Below are 19,001 nucleotides of genomic sequence, written 5' to 3'. Positions count from 1 at the left end.
GGGGGCAGCTACCTAATTTAACCTATACTGGGGGGCACCTACCTACCTCATCTATTCTGGGGGGCAGCTACCTAATTTAACCTATACTGGGGGGCAGCCACCTATCTAACCTATACTGGGGGCACCTCCCTAATCTAACCTATACTGGGGGGCAGCTACCTATCTAACCTATACTGGAGGGCACCTACCTAATCTAATCTTTACTGGGGGGCAGTTACCTATCTAACATATACTGGGGGGCAGCTACCAATCTAACCTATACTGGGGGGCAGCTACCTATCTAACCTATACTGGGGGGCACCTACCTAATCTAACCTATACTGGGGGGCAGCTACCTATATAACCTATACTGGGGGCAGCAACTTATCTAACCTATACTGGGGGGCAGCTACCTATCTAACCTATACAGGGGGCACCTACCTATTTAACCTATACTGGGGGCACCTACTTATCTAACCTGTATTGGGGGCACCTACCTACCTAGCTAGCCTATACTGGTGGCAACTATACTGGCTACCTATATTGGAGACACCTACCTAACTAACCTATACTGGGGGCACCTACCTATCTAACTTGTGCTGGGGGCAACTATTCTGGCTACCTATATTAGAGGCACCCACCTAGCTAAACTGTACTAGGGGCACCTACCTATCTAATTTATACTGGGGGTACTTGCCTATCTAACCTATACTGGGGCAACTATACTGGCTACCTATACTGGAGGCACCTACCTGGCTAATCTATAGTGGGGGCAACTATACTGGGGCACCTATGCATGGCTACCTATACTGGGGGGACCTATAGCTGGCTACCTATACTGGGGTACCTATTCCTGGCTACCTATACTGCGGGCACCTATACTGAGTGCAACTAGACCTGGCTTACCTATACTGCGGGCACCTATACCTGGCTCCGTGGGGGGGGGGGCAATTTTTACACCCTCGCACTGGGTGCATTTTAGTCTAGAAACTGCCCTCTGTGAGGAGGAAAGGCTGCCCTAATTTTTATTTTTCTTGGGAGCCTTTCATTATTTAAAGGGAGAAAATGTTGCCTAAGGACCTGTGCACACTGATGCCTTGCTGAGAGGATTTCAGCAACACCTAGGCCTTAAATACGATATCTCACATTGCTGTTTATATGATAACTAAGGCATTTTTTTAGATTAAAGGAAAGGGGGCTTCAGTCAACGCTTTGTTGGGTAGGTCCACTGTCTGCTACACCACTGCTAAGTTCATGTACATTTGGCCCCACACATTATCACGCCCACCTCGCTACATGGCCACGCCCATTTTTTTCTGCAGCAAGCATAAGTTTACTCTAACCTGGTGCCCTGGATCTCATGGGATTCTAGCAATGCCCCTGAGAAGTGCTATGACTGAAGAAATACTTTTTTAAAGGTATCCTGGAGTTTTTTAACTGCTTGACGTTCCAGGGTTTTGTTTTTACCCCTTTGGACTGGTTCACATGGACATTTGGCGCGCGTTTACCACTGGCATCCGGGACTCGACATTAAATGCTCCCATTTGAATGTTTGTACAAGGCTTTTACCTGCGTTTGCGTGAATGCAGCTTTACAAACCCGTTTTTTTTTACCGTCGTTTGAGGCAACCCTGGACGCTACACTTAGTCTGGTGTTCCCCTATGGGGACGAAAAACGCTGACATCAGCGGGAAATTAATGAAAGCCACCGAAAGGCACGCCACCGAGACGCCACTGAAAGCCGGGCAGACGTCCATCTGAACTTGCCCTTAAGGTGCTTGACATTTTTGACACTGAAGCCGTGTCGCTTTTTATACAGTAACAACTTTTTAACTACTTAGACCATGTACGCTTTTTGTTTTGTTTTATTTTTTTTACTTCAGGAAAATGTAGGCTTTCACTGTATAGTATTTTTTCTAAAAACTATTTTATTTTATAGTGTTGTAGAGCCTAATTATGTGGTTTTAGGGAAAACTGCCTAATTATATGGTTTTAGGGTACATGCTGCATAATTATGATGTTTGAAGATACACACACCTGTGCTGCTCTGATCATGGGTTTACCTGATTTTTGATATTTTGACCAAATATATTACTGATAGTGTTGTACAAATATGGCATAACCAAAGTAGCCCAATAGTAATGTCGTTACACAATTTATACTTTCCTTAATGAGGGACATGGGTTTGGATGATCAATGAGATGCAAATAACTCCCGAGTTCATGCAGGATTATGTAAATGTTTATGCAAATATCTGCAGTTTGTAAATGGACCAATTAAGTCCCACCAAGGTTTAAATTTATTGGTCCATTTTCAAGCTGCACATATTTGCATAACAATTTGCATAAATCTGCATGAAGTCAGACATATTTCTATCTCACTGATCATCCCTAGACATGGGCAAGGGTTAGAAAACAGATACAGATGGGTATGAGGAAGGCAACAAGCAAGACGAGAGCATTCAAATATTACAAATTTCCCTAAAAGGACGCTATATACAGGAGTTTCAGCATCAAAGCAGTTTGCTCACAACCTTAAAGGATACCTGAAGTGACATGTGACATGATGAGATAGACGTGTATGTATTGTGCCTAGCACACAAATAACTATGTTGTGTTCCTCTTTTTCTTTCTCTGCCTGAAAGAGTTAAATATCAGGTATGTAAGGGGCTGACTCAGTCCTAACTCAGACAGGAAGTGACTACAGTGTGACTCTCACTTATAAGAAATTCCAACTAAAAAACACTTTACTAGCAGAAAATTGCTTCTGAGAGCAAGACAGAGATAAAAAGGGAAATTTCTTATCAGTGAGGGTCACACTGTAATTACTTCCTGTCTGAGTCAGGACTAAGTCGAAAAAGGAACACAGCATAGTTATTTGTTATTTACATACCCATGTCTATCTCATCATGTCACATGTCAGTCCGGGTATCCTTTAACCCCTGATTGCAACTGGTCTGCCTAAAGCAAGACAAATCCAACATGCAGGTATCCTCTGGGCTACTTCCGCAGGACATTCTTGCTTCCTTTATTGTACATGCTTCTATATATACTGTATATTGTGGCAGTTCAGAAATTTGCAGTAGACATGACAGGTCACTACAACCACTCTACAGAGCAGGACACAGCAGCCATGCACATAGTAGAGGAGAAGAATCCCGCTGCACCAACTATGGATTAAAAGTCATGAGCTATGACTAAGGAGCCATGAGTTAGCTCCGATACGCGTGAGCTGTATTTTTGCAGTTTGTCTACATTGTTTCAAATAAAAATCGGTCTTTTAACCACTTGATGACCCACCCTTTACCCCCCCTTAAGGACCAGCGTGGTTTTTAGTGATCTGTGCTGGGTGGGCTCTACAGCCCCCAGCACAGATCAGGGTGCAGGCAGAGAGATCAGATCGCCCCCCTTTTTCCCCCCCTATGGGGATGATGTGCAGGGGGGGTCTGATCTCTTCTGCCTGCGTGTGGCTGGCGGGGGGGGCACCTCAAAGCCCCCCTCCGCGGCAAAATTCCCCCCTCCCTCTCCTACCTGCTCCCCCACCCCGGTGATCGAGGCTGCACAGGACGCTATCCGCCCTGTGCAGCCAGTGACAGGACGTCCCCTGTCACATGGCGGCGATCCCCGGCCGCTGATTGGCCGGGGATCGCCGATCTGCCTTACGGCGCTGCTGCGCAGCAGCGCCGTACAAATGTAAACAAAGCGGATTATTTCCGCTTGTGTTTACATTTAGCCTGCGAGCCGCCATCGGCGGCCCGCAGGCTATTCACGGAGCCCCCCGCCGTGATTTGACAGGAAGCAGCCGCTCGTGCGAGCGGCTGCTTCCTGATTAATCAGCCTGCAGCTGGCGACGCAGTACTGCGTCGCTGGTCCTGCAGCTGCCACTTTGCCGACGCACGGTATAAGCGTGCGGTCGGCAAGTGGTTAATCCATAGTTGGTGCCGCGGGATTCTTCTCCTCTCAGAAATTTGCACCTGAACTGGTACATGAAGGCTGGTCTCATTCATGTACAATTGTCATTGCATCACAGTACTCTTTCCACAGTCCCTAAACATGATGGCAACACAGACTCATTATCACTTATATGACTTAAGCATTGTTTTCATATTGTGATGTCTTGCATGTACCTTCATCTTGCTGCTCTAGCAGGATGTTCTTGGCATGTATGGCTACTCTGGATGGGAATATTTTGAACAACATGAGATGGAAAAAATATAGGTGGAGTGGGTGAGTATGGGACAGTATGGGAATAATATTGGGGTACATTGTTTAGTATGCACCTTTCAGAGGTGTAGCTAGGGTTTTTAGCACCCGGGGACAAAGACAATTTTTGCGCCCCGTGGGGATGCCTGCGAAGCGCAACATGATGTAGAGCTGACTTGCTCATTCGGGTGTGCGACGGTGAGTGAGTGACGAATGCGAAGGAACCCCAGTGCTGTCCCCACTAATGTAAAATGTTCCTGCCCGGTGCAGTATACTTTACCTGTCCATGTCCGCCACTGGCTCCATCTTCATCCAGACGCCCCAACGCATAGTTGCCAGCGTAACGTGGATGCGTGTATGATGTCACACAAGCGTCTATGTATACCACTAGCAACCATGTGGGTTGATGAGGACAGAGCCACCGGCAAACATGGACAGGTAAAGTATACTGCACCGTGCACCGATGGGACAGCGCTGGGGACTGCCGACGGATGCAGCATCACAAGGCTCGTTCCATGCTGAAATCGTTCCATGCTGAAATCGTTTCATGCTGAAATCGATCAGGAATCAGCCTGCGGTGTATGGGCAGGCAACAGATCTATCTCTGATCAGATTTAATCAGAGAGAGTTCTGTCGATCTGCCCATACATCTTCTGATGTATAGGCACCTTTAGGATTACAGATCACAACATTAGGGTGATTTAATAATTGTGAGAGGGAGATGAAGGGGAAGGGGGGAGTGTGGAGAAGAGGAAAGGAGAGGGAGAGAGAAGGAAAGGAGACAGTAGAGAAAGAAAAGAGAGTGCGAGGAAAGTGAAGAAAAAAGGAAAACAGAGAGAGAAGGAAAGGAGATGCAGTATTAGTTTTACCAGGATTGCAGTTTTTTTGATGGTCTTGTTTGGCAAATGGGGGGAAAGAGGAGACTGAGAATAGTGAGCCAGGAAATCACATATGCAGGAGCAGTGATTTAGGCCAAGGCTGGATTTAGGCCAAGGCTGGATTTAGGCCAAGGCCAAGGCCATGGCCTGGGGCACCACAGGAGCAAGGGCACCAAAGCAGCAGGTTAAACTGGTGCAGCAATTCCAAGCTTGCAAATGCTGCAATGCAGGGAGATCTGGCGAGTGCCTGACCGCGGTACTCTGCTGCCAACCCCCTGCGCAGCAGCCACCTTGCTCTCTGTGCACGTTTGCATTGTGGCCGGTGGCTATGGACTTGGGCAGCATTGGATACAGAAAGGAAGAGGAAGCTTCTGCACTGGAGACAAGTGGAGAAATGAGTGACACTGATGGCTGCTGCGGTGTGAAGGCGAGCTGGCTTCCTATACTGAAAGGGGGGGGGAGGGATTAAGAGAGTTATCTGGCTACCTATACTGGAGGGAAAGAGGGGAGGGGTCATCTCGCTACCTATACTGAAGGGGGGTGGCTGGTGACAGTGGCCTTGGGCGGTAAAGAGTACAAATCCAGCCCTGGCAGTGAGGCTAGCTTATCTGAATTGCAGCCACCAGCCAAACCTCACACATAGCATTCCCTCCAGTCCTGTTATATACATGCCATTCCTCCTGATCCATGCCAGTCAGCAGCAGCTCTCCTGTAGTTTTAACTCCTGAGTGGCAGAGCAGTGAGAAGAAGCTGGTGTGTGTGAGTCACAGCCAGGAGAGACAGGGGGCGGGGCAGAAAAGTGCTGTGATCTGTAGCTGCTGCTGTTGCTGCTGCTTATACATAGCCCTCGCTATGACAGGAAATAAAACATCGGCTTCACTGCCAAAGCACCCCCCCAGATGCTGTGAGGGGGACAGATGTACCCTCTTGTCCCCCCCCCCCCCTACCCTATGCCTCTGGCACCTTTACCACTTTCCAACAGAACAACAAAGTATCTTTCTTCACTTTTTTTCTTCTCTTTTCCAGTTATTTTTTTGCCAGCAACAGACAAAGAAGTGATCTGGGTGTTAAATAACTATTATTCTAACATATCTTTAGGCATTTCATGTGCAGATGACCACTGGGGTAAATGTGCATTGAAGAGCGATGAAGTTTCATTGTGATAGCATTAAAAGTGCAGTCATGTGCAGTGCACACCATATTTTAATATTTTACTTTCTCAGCACTTCATTGGATGCTTGACATTGACATAGAATTAAACTCTTTTATAAACCACATGCAGAGAACAAGCTGCTTGAATTCTGGGGCAATTTTTTTTTTTATCCCTGCAGCTTGATAGATGCCGAAGACTCCAAGGCTTCCTCTGTGAGTTTTAATTTATGATCTGCAGCTCTCTGGCATCAATCAGACAGAGATTCTAACTGATGCCGGAGATGGACGGAGCTGCAGATCATAAATTAAAACTCATGGTCTGGAGGAAGCCTCAGAGTCTTTGGCATGTCTCGGGCTGCAGGGATAGAAAAAATTCTGACCTAGAATGCACAGCAGCTCATTCTCAGTTTAGGTTACTAAGAAGTTTGAGAATTAAAACGTTATGGTGGCCATACATTGGCACGGTGGCCACGAGATCGACCACCAGATAGATGGCTCTATGATGAAATCTGGTCAAAGAGTGTTATATTACCTGCCCACACACTGCATACAAATTTCTAATAGATTTCAGCATGATATTCTGGAGGGTAATGTAAATATTCCATTTGCACAAATATCAGAAAACAACATAGCACACTGACTTCAGCACAGAATGTGTTGATATTCCAAACACATAGGAATGTTAGTACAAAAAACATGTGTTAGTACAAAAAGCATGTGTGTAGGTATGAGTTATCGAAAAGCCCACATTCAGAATCTCAACAGACTCCTGTTGGGCTGTACATTAGAAGGCCTCAGCATGGTGTGATAGTGTGTTTATTTTACTAATCTAGGTCTCTTTTAAGAATGTTGCTTTAAGAAATGTTCTGTGTTGATTTCCTCCTGTAGGGCTGTGGTCAAAATAAATCTCTTATTGCAAATGGAATTGTTTATGCCGTTTGCTTCTTTCATATATGGGAGGCGATCATTTCTTACATCAAACAAAAGTAAGGGACCCAAAATACTTGAGAAGTGTAGCTTATCAGGAAAACACTAGTTAAAGAAACTTGCCTACTAACTATTCATAACTAACTCTCACCTACATCCTGCATTACTTTACCTAGAATTAAGGTGCCCATACATTACTCAATTTTCCTGCCAGAGATTGAGTCCACAACCTGTCTGCCCAATGGCAATTCGCTCAATTTACGATGGGCCCTCCAAATAAAATGTGCTCACCTGAGCTGTGCAAAGTGTTGCATCGGAGTGTATGCTCACCTATCCACCAGTGCCTCTACTCCTGTATGCTTTGTTTTTGCCGGGGCACATGTGTTTCATGACCGGATGTCATTTACATGGTCACTTAGGTGCCCCCGGGTCACAAGGTACAGGTGTCCTGGTGCCAATAGAGATAAGTCACAGGAAAAGGCATGCTACTGGATAGTTGAGAGTAAGCTCCAATGCAACACTCTGCACAGCACAGGGGCACACATTTGATGAGGGAGACCTTGGGTGGAGGCAGCTTCACAGGTTTTCAGTAGAGTTTAAATCTATTGGAAATCTGTGTACAGTGTGTGGCAGTAATAGATCTTTCTCTGGTCTGAATTCAATTAGAGGGATCTATCTGAAGGTCAAATCTGGTGGCCATCAACAAGTATCATCATCTTTAGCTGTATGAATTTCAGTCTCATGGACATTCTAGCTCTCGAGAGGTGCCGTATCACAGGGCAGTGGTGTGGTGCCCATTACTATCTATGGAGCTGGGAGGAAGGCTGATGTCCCAAACCTAGCCCGAATGCCATGAAACTTAATTTAAAAATTAAAAGTAATGCTTATTTTTTACTAGTAACATGCCATGAAAGTTAATATAACAATTTAAAGTGATAGTTATTTTATTGTGCTACTAAATTGTGTGAAAGTGCAAGGAGTGGAGTTAGGAGGTTTTTTGTAGCAAACAAAACAAATTCATTGTGGGGGACAGGGGTGGTCCGCCAATGATGCCACCTGGAGGGCGTGCAACAGGCGGCGTCATCTATACAGTGGTATCCCATCCCCCTACCTGCCCGCAACTGCCGCTTGTTTTACCTTCTGAGTTCTATTACAGTCCCTGGTGTCCCCCCCCTGGTCCCCGGTCTCCTGTTGCAGCGCATGTACGGGAAGTAAGTCCTTCCTGTATATGAGCCGTTACCTCCTGTTCCTTCATCACATGGCACATTGGGTCGCTGCTGATCTGAGGTCTAGTAACAGAGAGGGGGACCAGGGACTGTTATAGAGGATAAAGTAGGTGAGTATTGACTGTTATAGAGGAGGTGGCCACTGACTCATAAGGTAAAATGAGCGTTGGCCGCGGGGAGGAGGTGGAGGGGGTTAGGCTGGCTACCTACTGGGGGCACCTATATATATACTGTGGGAAACCATACCTGGCTGACCTATACTGCCGGCACCTACCTGGCTAACCTATACTGCGGGCAACTATACTAGCTACCTATACTGGGGCACCTATGCCTGGCTATCTATATTGAAGGCAACTATGCTTGGCTACCTATACTGGGGGTACCTATGCCTGGCTTCCTATACTGGGGGCACCTATAACTGACTACCTATACTGGGAGCACCTATACCTGGCTACCTATACTGGGGCACCTATACCTGGCTACCTATACTGGGGGGACCTATACCTGGCTACCTATACTGGGGGAACCTATACCTGTCTTCCTGTACAGGGGGCACCTGTATCTGGCTACCCAGTTATGTAGAATCAGAAATCAGGAACATAAGCCATATTTTACCTTATTCCTCAACCAGGGCCAGTTCTAGACTTTTAGGGAGGATCACAGATCACGGAGCATGTGGTGTGTAGTTGTTGATATATTTATAAGCCTGACTGTTGTTAAAATTATGTCTTAAGTTTTGTTTCATGTGTATAATGATATAGTTTAGTGTTATAGGGAACTTGAAGCAAGGGAACTCACTTCAGGCTTGATGATACCCTATGTAGACAGAAGGCTCTGGATACCATAGAGCCTTCCAGGTCTACTTTAAAGTGTGTTATTCTCTGAATGTTTATGAATAGTGCATCTCTACCTGTACTGAGACCACAGACAAGGAACACAGACATGCAGAGTTTAATAATTAAGTACTAAAAAAGAGTTTATTGAGCTAAAAGCACATGACATTTCATGACGGAGACAATGACATCCAGCGTTGCACACAGCAGAAACATCGGAGGGGTATAGGGTAGATAATACTATGTTATGGATTTCATACACATGGATACATATAGGGCATCTTGGGGAGAGCAGTATCAATACAATGCAGTTTCTGTCTGCAGGCAAAATAAAATTGTCGATAGTAGAATACTGTTGTTCAACAATTAAGGACCACAACTGAGAATAACTGTGAAGTTTAACAACCTTGCCTATGCATATAACATGTATATTTGTCCCAAAAGTAAAATCCACTATATATTACGTATTTTCTAAATCATTGTTACTTACAGTAGATAGTAAAAATGTGACAGCCCTGACAGGTTTTGGACTAGTCTAGCTTCTTGTGGGTGATTCTTAGTACTTTCTTTATTGTTTACAAAAGCTCTCTCTGGAAAGCACAAGAAGCTGGAAAGCACCTATACAAACATACCAGCAAGCCTGTCTCTTCCAATGCACACTATTCTGGCATTTGCATTGTGCTACTGCTCTTCAGGGGATGCTTTTAACAGTATATTCCTGGGAATCCCCCATTAGGAGATGGACTAGCTGAAATCTTGTTAAAACCATCATATGTTTACTACCTACCAGGGATTTAGGCCAAGGCTGGTTAGGCCATAGCCTAGGGCACCACAGGAGCAAGGGCACCAAAGCACCAGGTTAAACTGGTGCAGCATTTGCAAGCTTGCAAATGCAGCAATGCAGGGAAATAAGGTGAGCACCTGACGGTGGTGCTCTGCTGCTAGCCGCCTTTGCAGCAGCCACCTTGCTCTCTGTGTACGTTTGCATTGTGGCCAGCGGCTATAAACTTGGGCAGCATTGGAGACGGAAAGGAAGAGGAAGCTTCTGCACTGGAGACGAGCAGGTTAAATGAGTGACACTGATGGCTGCTGCGGTTTGAAGGCGACCTATACTGAGTCATCAGTCTACCTATACTGGAGGGAAGGGGTCATCTTGCTACCTATAATGAAGGGGGGGGGGGGGCTGGGCTGGTAACAATGGCCTTGGGTGGTAAAGAGTACAAATCCGGCCCTGCTACCTACCATAAGTGATACCTACATAAAAAAGAAAGTGATAGTACCCTTTACTCTAGGACAAATATAAATCTTACATCTATACATACACATGCATTTTATAATTTACACCTTTCTGCAATGGTGGTCCTTTACTTTCACACTGTGACCCTGTATTTTAGAACTGCATCAGCACAGCAAACACTGAATTGTATTAATTTTTGTAGCATTCTTGGGCAATAGATAACAGGATTTGGGTAAAAAGGGAAGGAAAGAGTAAGACACTGAAGCTATTCTAGATATGGAAGTGACAACACAAGAATCATTTACCCCTGCATGCTCCTTTTCCATTTGAATTGTTGGATCCTTTTATATTTTTTGAAATGTTCTTGTTGAGTAGACCTGAACAGGTAATTGACATCCCGCTGTTCCACTCTGATTTTTTAATATAGAGTGTGCTATATGAAGTGAAGCTTTTATTATCTTTACTTAGAATAGGCTCGGTGACGGAGTAGTCCGCTTCATCTACAGTATCATTATTCTTCTTCCACATAACACTCATCTCCTGGTGACTGTAACCTTCAAACCGACAAGTAACACCCACCAACTCTCCTGTCATATCTTCTGGTCTTGGTGCGAAAATATGAACTGTTGGATCTTCTCTTTGCTCTGCAGAGGAAATAGGCTTAATTAATGGGCTGCCAAAAATTCTTCCAAATTTATTTAGACAGTCTGTTAAAGCAAAGATTTCATTTGTTTGCTGCTATCCTTAAAGGATGCCTGACCCAAAACAAAGCTACCCAAGGTAAGCAAAGAGGTATCTTCAGGCTGGACCTACATACCTCTGTGCATTGGTAGTTCTTCTCCAAATTCCCTCCAGAATGTGACTTTTGGCTAAAGTCAAATGTTCAGACAAGAAGAGGCAGACTGCAATATTCCATCCTATCACCCTCCCAATCCCTCCTGTTCCCCACCTTACTCAATCCTCTAAGTTGTGGGTGGAAGAGGAAGACATGGGAGTATGATAGGAGGAAATATCGTGGCAAGCCTGCATCTTCCTGTCTGAAAATTTGACTTAAGCCAAAAATGTATTTTTCAAAGTGTGCTTAAAAAGACAGGAGGGAACAAGAAGAGTAATGGACATGGCACAGATGTATGTGGATCCAGCATGAACATACCTCTGTGCTTACTTAAAGTAGATTTGTCTCAGGTCAGGTATCCTTTAAGGCATAATTCCCAAACCCTATCCTCAAGTACCACCAACAGTGCACTTTTTGCAGGAAACCAAATAGCATAGAGTTTTCCCATTTCTCTGTCTGGCCTGTCGTTCCAGCACCGTCATTCGGTTAAGACTCTATCTATCTATCTATCTATCTATCTATCTATCTATCTATCTATCTATCTATCTATCTATCTATCTATCGAAATCGATCAAAGTCTTTTATGTGCTACAGCAGCGCAGCTTGATGACAGCAGCGAGTGTTATAATCCCCTGCACACGCTATGCAGCCATAGCATGCACAGTTAAATTACACCGGACTCAGATAGTTTAAAGAGCACTTTGTTACACTTAACAGGGCTCCACTGAACCCACCCGGAGCCCAGTAGCTTCAAAGTACAATATTGCTTCACTTTGATTGGCCCTGTAGGCTGCCTGTCACTTGACAGTCAGGCTATTGGGCCAATTAAAGTGCAGGAATATTGTACTTTGAAGCTACTGGACCCGCCGGGCTCTGGCCAGGTTCAGTGGAGCGCTGTTAAGTGTAACAAAGCGCTCTTTAAACTATCTGATTCCAGCGTAATTTAAAGTGGACCCAAACCAAACATTTAGTTAATCAACCCCTTAATTTGCATACATATTTGACACTTATGACTCTTGACAGATGAGCACCCTAACAATGGGATCACCATAGGGAGAGGGGTAAGAATATGGGGGTGGGGCATCAAAATTATGTTGGGCAATCCGTTGACTTACAACCCTGGACAAATTTAAAATAATTTGGTTTTGTTTGACATTTGAGGGTTCATTTATTAAGGATGGAGATCAGCAGAGATTAACAGAGAACGTAAGTGACCCAAGAAGCCCGGAATGGATTTTTAAAAACGTGTTTGGTTTTAGGTGAGAAATGTACAACCCTCCTCTGGGTAATATCAAAATGCAGTGAGAATTGTTGGTGCCCCCCAGGATTTTGACACCCACACTGGGTCATTAATCGACACCTAAAATTTGCGATAAATGAGCACATTGGGGCATATACATTAAAGAGAGCTAAAATTGACATACAAGCATGCAGAAATGTTACCATTACTTATGGCAGTTGCTTAGCGTGTGTTATACTAGCATGCACACCTTACTTAGATCACTTGGCCTGAGCTAATACGCATCTTGCTTAAAGAGAATCTGTATTGTTAAAATCGCACAAAAGTAAACATACCAGTGCGTTAGGGGACATCTCCTATTACCCTCTGACACAATTTCGCCGCTCCCCGCCGCATTAAAAGTGGTTAAAAACAGTTTTAAAAAGTTTGTTTATAAACAAACAAAATGGCCACCAAAACAGGAAGTAGGTTGATGTACAGTATGTCCACACATAGAAAATACATTCATACACAAGCAGGCTGTATACAGCCTTCCTTTTGAATCTCAAGAGATCATTTGTGTGTTTCTTTCCCCCTGTTCTCATGCACTGAAGTTTCAGGCTGCTTGTTTCTTCCTGCAAACAGCTTTGCCCTTGTCTGTAATTCCTAAGTATGTGAAAGCCCAGCCAGCTCAGAGGACGATTTATCCAGCTTGTAAAAGATGAGAGAAGAGAGAAGCTGCTCTAATCCTAAATAAAACACAGGCACTGTGCATACAGGGGCCTGGAAGGGGGAGTTCATAGCAGAACCACAACACTGAAGAACTTGGCAGCCTTCCAGACACAGGCTGACAAGTCTGACAAGAGAGAGATAAGTTGATTTATTACAGAGACAGTGATAGTATAAAGTGCTGCAGTAAGCTAGAACACATTAGAATAGCTTTTTGAACTTGTAGGATGATAAAAAACAGGATGCAATTTTTGTTACGGAGTCTCTTTAAGTAACTCTGCCTGCCCAAAGCAATAATACCCCAATTTAGTAAATATGCCCCATTGTGTTTTTGCTTACCCAGGTTCCCAGAAACTGCTTGCTTATGTGCTGTTGTCCTTCCTTTCCACAGTACAGGCTACTCTGATATAGCTGAGAAGCATGACTGTATAGCACTCCTGCCCCAAATGGTTACCCTAACAATCAATGCACAGTAGTCGGTAAGGGCAACAGATACTGTGGATGTGTGCGCACCTTTATTGAGGGTCTTGGGAAAGAGTGAAGGCTGGTTTGAGGATGCTGTGGATTGACTTAGTGAGAACAGAGGCGGTTGTTGAGGGGATAGGGGTGCAAGGGAGGCAGACGCAATGAGGCTTTTCATGATGCGGGGAAGGTAATGGGGAGAGAGAAGGGTTTATTGAGGGTCTGAAACTTAGATGTGATGCTTTTATTGATGCGAGGGGTGGATGTGGAAAGAGAGAGTGGCTTCTTGAAGATCTGGAGAGGCAAGAGTAAGGATGTTGGGGATGAATGGTAAGATTGAAGAGCTTATTGTGGGCCTAGAGGGGAAAGAGTGAGGATGCTGTAAGGTAGATGGGGAGAGACAGGGGCTTACTGATGGTCTGAAGGGAAGAGAATAAGGCTACTGAGAATGCTGGCGGGGAGGGGAGTAGATGAGAGAAGGGCTTACTAAGGGTCTGGAGGGGAGTGTTGTTATTGAATGCTAGAGGGCATCGAGAGAGAAAGAGGCTAATTAAGGGTGGGGTGGAGAGTGAGGCTACTGAGGATGCTGGGTGGTGGATGGAGGGAGAGAAGGTATTATTGCGCATCTGGAGGAGAGGTATACTACTGAGGATGCTGGTAGGGGTAGGGAGAGAGGGGCATAACGGGCATCTAGAGTGGAAAGTGTGTTACCATTGAGTAGTGTCCAAACTCGGCATGTTGAATTTGGAACACCCAAACTCTCCCAAACACCAAACCAGTAGTGGCTAGATAGTGTAATGGTTAAGGGCTCCGCCTCTGACACAGGAGACCTGGGTTCAAATCTCGACTCTACCTGTTCAGTAAGTCAGCACCTATTCAGTAAGGAGTTTCTTGGGCAAGTCTCCTTAACACTGCTACTGTCTACTGAGTGCGCTCTAGTGGCTGCCTCGCAAGTGCTTTAAGTCCGTCAGGAGAAAGGCGCTATACAAATACTACAATTGCAATTACACTTCAGCACCATTTCAGAACAGAACAAGAAGGCAGGGTCAGCGGGAGTTCACTACTTGTGCTTCACGGTGCACTTCATGTGACTCATATGAACTCCCCTGACCCAGTGCACTTGTTTGGTACTAAAATGGTGCTGAAGTATGGTGTTCAGGAGTATTCAGGGGTTCTGATCCTGATATGCCGAGTATAAACACCAACACTACCATTGAGGGTGCTGAGCGAAGATAGAAAGGTTGATTTTGAGGTCAGTGGGGGAGCAGCTTTATCTATTTATTGCTTATAGCCACTTAAGCACTATTTAGACATTTAAAGCTGCTAATCATGGCTTTTAATATTGCTGCCTATGGTGGCAAAATTATTGGGGGATAGGGTTATTACCAATATTTAACTATCAGAATGAAGTAGTAGAAAATCTGTTATTTTCCTGATATTCTACTAGCAGCTATCTCCCGCACCCTTGATAGTGGGTGCCTTTTTTACATGTACGCATTAAAATTTATACAAGGGGTTTGTATTATTGTAGCAGTACAGATAAATGTATTAAATGATTTGTAACTGTACCAGGAGGAGTTTTTTTTATTTTCTTCTTTGCAGGAGATGTAAGTTCATTATGTGTAACGGTGCAGGTGAAGGTCTTTCCATCATTCCAGTCATTAATGGTAATGTACTTGGTACTTTTTACAGTGTATGTGCCACTGTCTTCCTCTTCAGTTGTTCTGTTGTCTTCCCCTATTGGGTCCCATACGATATTTAAAGATTTTGTGTAGTGTATTCGTGACACCACACAGGTGAGTTTTGGTTTCTCGTTGATCAAAATGTCTTTAGGGGAAGGAGGAAGAAGCGTGACTTTTGGCCCCACAGTGGAATCTGAAAATAGCAAAACACAAACGATAAGATATCCATAGCTGTAAGAAGTAATGCAATGGTGTGAAATAGTTATGTGATGGAGATTTGTGGCACTGCTAATGAGATAGATAGTAAACAAAAAGAAATGGCTCTTGGGTGCATGCAAATTTAAATAAACTTTATTATCAAAACATTAAAAAGTCACAGAGATACACAATATGTCACAAAAATCCCAATTAAAAATGTCTATGTAGTAACCCTTGCACACTAGTGCAGAGACTGCAGTCCTCTGCAATAATTAAATGCTGTTTAAAAAAAAGTATATAGATGGCTTGGGAGCTCGTGATTCAGTTCCTAAATGGCAAAGGATGGAATCCAGAGTACAACTGCATATTATGGATTATTAAAAAAAAACTCTCCACTTCTCATAAACAGCTTAATATGTTTTGCACTAAGGATTTAAATAACCAGAGAACCAAATTTAAATTACTTGCTACTCATAAGAGGAGCCTAACAGGTCTACTCAAATTCACACTACACTAAAACATACAGTCTCACGCAAGTATCAACATTTTAATTATAGATTGCCTTCAGTAACATGTATTGCACTGCACACAATTAAAAAAGACACATATTTAAAAACACATGGTCCCTGGCCAGGGCTAGCTAATAGACTGCGGAGGCCATTTGACATAATATGCATCTGGCAATCACCCAGCACTCAGCCTATGCAAAAAGCCAATGCTAAAAGTCAAAATTGGCCTTCCTCCACCAACGTCACCCCACACACGTGACGATAACTTGACAAGATTGGCTATCAACACAGTACTTCCGCATAAAGATCACTCAGATCAGGCTAGGAGAGCTGTATAACTTCTGAAGCTATGCAACTTAATGTCCCAACAATATACTTGCTATAAACGTTGGTGGGCTCCTGCTCACTTAGGACACTGTGCAGCGTAGGTACTGAATGGCCAATTTCTTCCGGTGTGGATAAACATAGGATAAATAGCTTTCCAGGATGCCTGCACAGACCCCTACTTCACCGCACACTGGCGGCATAAGGATGCTTTGCTGCGGCTCAGTGATAGCGGAGGATGCGCGGTGGTACGCTCTCAGCTCTGGCCAGAGACAACGCCCATCGACCCCCACACTGCACACTGGGCACCTCCCATTAGCGGACGAATATGTGCTAACCATAATTTGATCAGATAAATGGAACTGATCCATTTTTTTGGATTGATCCCATCAATCTGATCGGATTGGTTAGTGGGTTTTCGTCCATTAGTGGGTACAACCAGTTGGTTCCAATCTATTACCATTTACCAATCAGAACTGCTTTCACATAGTATGCAAATCTGAATTTTCTGATTCATTGAGGCAGGGAACACAGAGAACACGCTAGACAGAAATGCTAACGTTTTTGCTGCTAATGCAAGTCTATGGGCCGGCGGCCGCAAGTAAAGATACATACATGTCCATTTCACATTATACTTTTTTGAAAATGCACAACTTGTTGCATGATTTTCAAAAAACGCACATAATATATATCAATGGAGATGCAGAGGCTAGCACTTTGCTAGCTGCGTGCAGTGCCCGATCGCCGCCGCTACCCGCCGATCCACCACTATACACGTCGCCGCAGCCGCCCCCCCCCCCAGACCCCGTGCGCTGCCTGGCCAATCAGTGCCAGGCAGCGCTGTGGGGTGGATCGGAGTCCCCTTTGACGTCACGACGTCGGTGACGTCATCCCGCCCCGTCGCCATGGCGACGGGGGAAGCCCTCCAGGAGATCCCGTTCTTTGAACGGGATCTCTTGATCTCCGATCGCCGGCGGCGATCGGAGGGGCTCAGGGGATGCCGGCGGCGATCGGAGGGGCTGGGGGGATGCCGCTGAGCAGCGGCTATCATGTAGCGAGACCTCGTCTCGCTACATGAAGAAAAAAAAATAAAAAACGTATTTGCTGCCCCCTGGCGGATTTTGACAAACCGCCAGGAGGGTTAATAAAACGCACACAAGACGCAAACTCAATTGCAAACAAAAATGCAGCAAAGAATTAAAAACGCACACTTTCTACACTGAGTAGTGTGTTCCCAAAAGCACTTGAAATGTTAAGGATGTGTAGGCCTTGATTCATCAAGCTGCACTGCTAAAGCACGCTATGCACGCTTTACATACTGTAGCAGGGCTCGCTGCTACGTAAGGAGCATGCTTTCCTTAGTTACGCGCTTTGCTTACATAGCAACGCACGTAACTTTAACTGTGAGCGGTACTGTGAAGTATCGCAACCGCCATACTTCATTAGCAGCCACTACTACGTTAATTTACATAGTAGTAACTATGTTCAAAATAAGTAGAATAGAATTTAATTGTAAACATCTGCTAAATTAATATAAGTAAAATGGTGTGTTTCATAATCATTAAACTACATTGGTTGCATATTACAAATAAATTGTACAGAATGTGTGTGTCTAAAGGTTCTTATACAGTATATATTCAGGTCATTCATAACATATCCAAAGACAATATTAGTTCAGCTAAACACTCTTTTACGTTTTAGGGAATGTTTCATCCCTTTGTACCACTACCACAAGTGACTTCCTTGGTACATTTGAACTAAAAGAAAAATCTATTAACCCTTCGCACTCTTACATGCAAATGTTCAAACAAATTCATTCACAGATTCACTCATCCAGGCACCACTGTTATCCCTACAGCTAAGTTAAAAGCTGGGGTCTTAGTTCACAGAAGAATGCATTCCTATGCTTAGTCACCTATACTGCACAGCAGTACCCAGGTAAACATAGGTGTCCTAACTCTGGCCCTGTAACATGCATAGTGCAGACATCCAAACATTCATTGCATCAAACCTATCTAGGGATTAGGAGCACACATCCTGACGTCCTCTCCTGGGACAGATAGCACATCTTACCAATCGCACAAGGGAGCTAACGTAATGTATCCATGCGCTCCATGCACATACATCAGCATAAGCTGTGTGCATGCTGACAATAAAAAACATACAGGGGAAGGAGGGAGTGCACTGAACCCTAGCCACAGGGGTCAGTAACAAGAAAAAAAAACACATATATCCAGGCACATCACCTCTAGTTAGGACATTAAATAAGTTATTAAGGAAAGGGAGGTGCTGAAGGGGGTGTGGCCAGAAAACAGCAAAAATCTATTAACCCTTCGCACTCTCACATGCAAATGTTCAAACAAATGCATTCAGACCCCGACTTTTAATTTAGCTGTAGGGATAACAGTAGTGCCTGGATGAGTGAATCTGTGAGAGTGCGAAGGGTTAATAGAATTTTGCTGTTTTCTGGCCACACCCCCTTCAGCACCTCCCTTTCCTTAATAACTTATTTAATGTCCTAACTAGATGTGATGTGCCTGGATATATGTGTTTTTTTTCTTGTTAGTGACCCCTGTGGCTAGGGTTTTAATTCAGTGCACTCCCTCCTCC

The 19,001-nt window shown here is 44.5% G+C and overlaps 1 protein-coding gene and 1 gene segment (V, D, J or C); both read right to left on the bottom strand.

The window, feature by feature from the left end:
- Positions 1-19,001, bottom strand: part of LOC137521936 (immunoglobulin mu heavy chain-like) — a 956,922-nt gene that overhangs the window by 101,799 nt on the left and 836,122 nt on the right. Inside the window, exons 6-7 of one of the 3 annotated variants that reach the window (XM_068241902.1) lie at positions 15,248-15,553; positions 9,366-11,077 (exon numbers count right to left, since the gene is read on the bottom strand). The exons of the other annotated variants lie outside the window; for them this stretch is intronic. Of the exons in view, the coding sequence (XP_068098003.1) occupies positions 10,731-11,077; positions 15,248-15,553 (653 nt within the window). The 3' untranslated portion in view covers positions 9,366-10,730. Of the gene's footprint in view, positions 1-9,365; positions 11,078-15,247; positions 15,554-19,001 lie in introns of those variants that run through there. 3 annotated transcript variants of the gene reach the window in all.
- LOC137521952 (Ig alpha chain C region-like) overlaps positions 1-19,001 on the bottom strand; it is a 328,184-nt gene that overhangs the window by 153,316 nt on the left and 155,867 nt on the right.

The sequence above is a fragment of the Hyperolius riggenbachi genome, chromosome 1, assembly GCF_040937935.1.
Source record: "Hyperolius riggenbachi isolate aHypRig1 chromosome 1, aHypRig1.pri, whole genome shotgun sequence".
NCBI lineage: Eukaryota > Metazoa > Chordata > Amphibia > Anura > Hyperoliidae > Hyperolius > Hyperolius riggenbachi.
The sequence above is the reverse complement of the archived record's forward strand: the minus strand, read 5'-3'. Positions and strand labels throughout refer to the sequence as shown.